The sequence below is a fragment of the Trachymyrmex septentrionalis genome, unplaced genomic scaffold, assembly GCF_001594115.1.
Source record: "Trachymyrmex septentrionalis isolate Tsep2-gDNA-1 unplaced genomic scaffold, Tsep1.0 scaffold9, whole genome shotgun sequence".
Lineage (NCBI taxonomy): Eukaryota > Metazoa > Arthropoda > Insecta > Hymenoptera > Formicidae > Trachymyrmex > Trachymyrmex septentrionalis.
The window spans coordinates 3,365,756-3,367,164 of NW_017306091.1; the positions used below are offsets into that span (position 1 = coordinate 3,365,756).

A 1,409-nucleotide genomic window follows, 5' to 3' on the forward strand; every position below is an offset into this window, starting at 1 on the left:
CCTAGTATCATTATTGGGTATTTAATTATTTAAAATATGCATTATGCTTTACATTTAGTTTTGCTAATTTCATGTACAACAGCTTTTAGCATGTACTAATTTAGTGTAATGCAAATGATCAAATTCAATATTACTAACACAAGTTAACATCAACGTAGTCCCATCTTTCTTGGCATTTCATGAGTAATAAAGACAGAACGATACTTGCGTTGACTTGTATTAACTGTGTCACCAAATGGAAAGGCACCCATTGCATCGCGAAGACGACAGGAGGACAGAAATGGTTCGGAGGCCGTCAAATTTATCCATCGATCGATTACCTCGCAGCTCGCAGGAAGGAGCCACGTCGTCGACACGCGGAGCGCATTTCGAAACAAGACGTTCCCCACGTCTCACGATAACTCACGTACGGACTCTCACGTTCGCGCTTTGTAGGTCGGGTGACACCCATTAGCTGTCAAACACGGTCAGTTAACATTAAACGGATCTTCGATCGAACGCGAGTAGCACAAGGCCGCGTGCGAGGCGCGAGCATCGCGATCAGGTCGCGATTCGAGCCACGGTGATTCGCGAGAGCCAAGGAAATCATCGTCGAGCGAGCAAACGACGCCCGACGCGGCGTCCGGGGTCGCGGTTATAGGTTAGGTCACAATGGATGGTCCAGGCACGCGGCAAGGGGGGGGGGGAGGAGGGAGACGAAACGGAGTACGGGTGTCACGTTCACTCACAGTCCTCCTCGATGGTGGATTGCTCCGGTCTGAGGTGATCCATCGTGGGCTGCGCCGGCACGGGGAAGCTCGTCGTCTCGACCACCTCGATCACGTCCACATTGTCGCCCGAAGCCATTTTGCGTGCGTCGCCTCCGTCCGATCCCGCACTGACTCACGCGTAACGGCAGTGGTGGTGGCGGCGTCGGCAGCGATGGTGGTGGCGACGGTTCCCCTGACAGTTCCTCGAAGGAGCCTCCTTGGTTGTCGCTCGGTTCCCGTCGCCCCGCAACGGACGCATGTTTCGACGGACTGCTGGCGCGCGAAGACCGTGCCGCGGGCGGCGGCCACCCCCGTTCGTTGTGAACGACTCACGACGCGCGCGACCGATCACGATTGATTACGCGACCCGTCGTCGTCGGAGTACCGCCGCGCCGTCCCGCGCGACATCAGTTCCGGATTCCGCCGCTCGTTGTAAAGTTGTAATGTATGCCTCACTCACAGGTTTCCTCAAATCGCGCGCGAAGAGAGAGAGATTCACCTTGTCTGGAGTGTCCCGCGTTGCAAATCTCCAGCCTCGGTCCGACAGCGACAGAACACGAACGATACGAGTATTTGACGACTGCTTGACGACGACGGCACTCAACGACACTCGCCGCGAGAGCTGTCCGAAGTCCCGAAAGAGCGCCTCCAGAGAACCTT

At 55.4% G+C, this 1,409-nt stretch overlaps 1 protein-coding gene across 8 annotated transcripts in view; it reads right to left on the minus strand.

Annotated features, from left to right (window-relative positions):
* The window catches only part of LOC108755923 (phosphatidylinositol 4-phosphate 5-kinase type-1 alpha-like), a 33,137-nt gene extending 31,765 nt beyond the window's left edge, over positions 1-1,372 (minus strand). For all 8 annotated transcript variants that reach the window (XM_018499350.1, XM_018499353.1, XM_018499348.1 and 5 more), the window contains exon 1: positions 729-1,372. In XM_018499350.1, coding sequence (XP_018354852.1) covers positions 729-846 — 118 coding nt within the window. In that variant the 5' untranslated portion in view covers positions 847-1,372. The remainder of the gene's footprint in view (positions 1-728) is intronic.
* Positions 1,373-1,409: the final 37 nt, after the last annotated feature.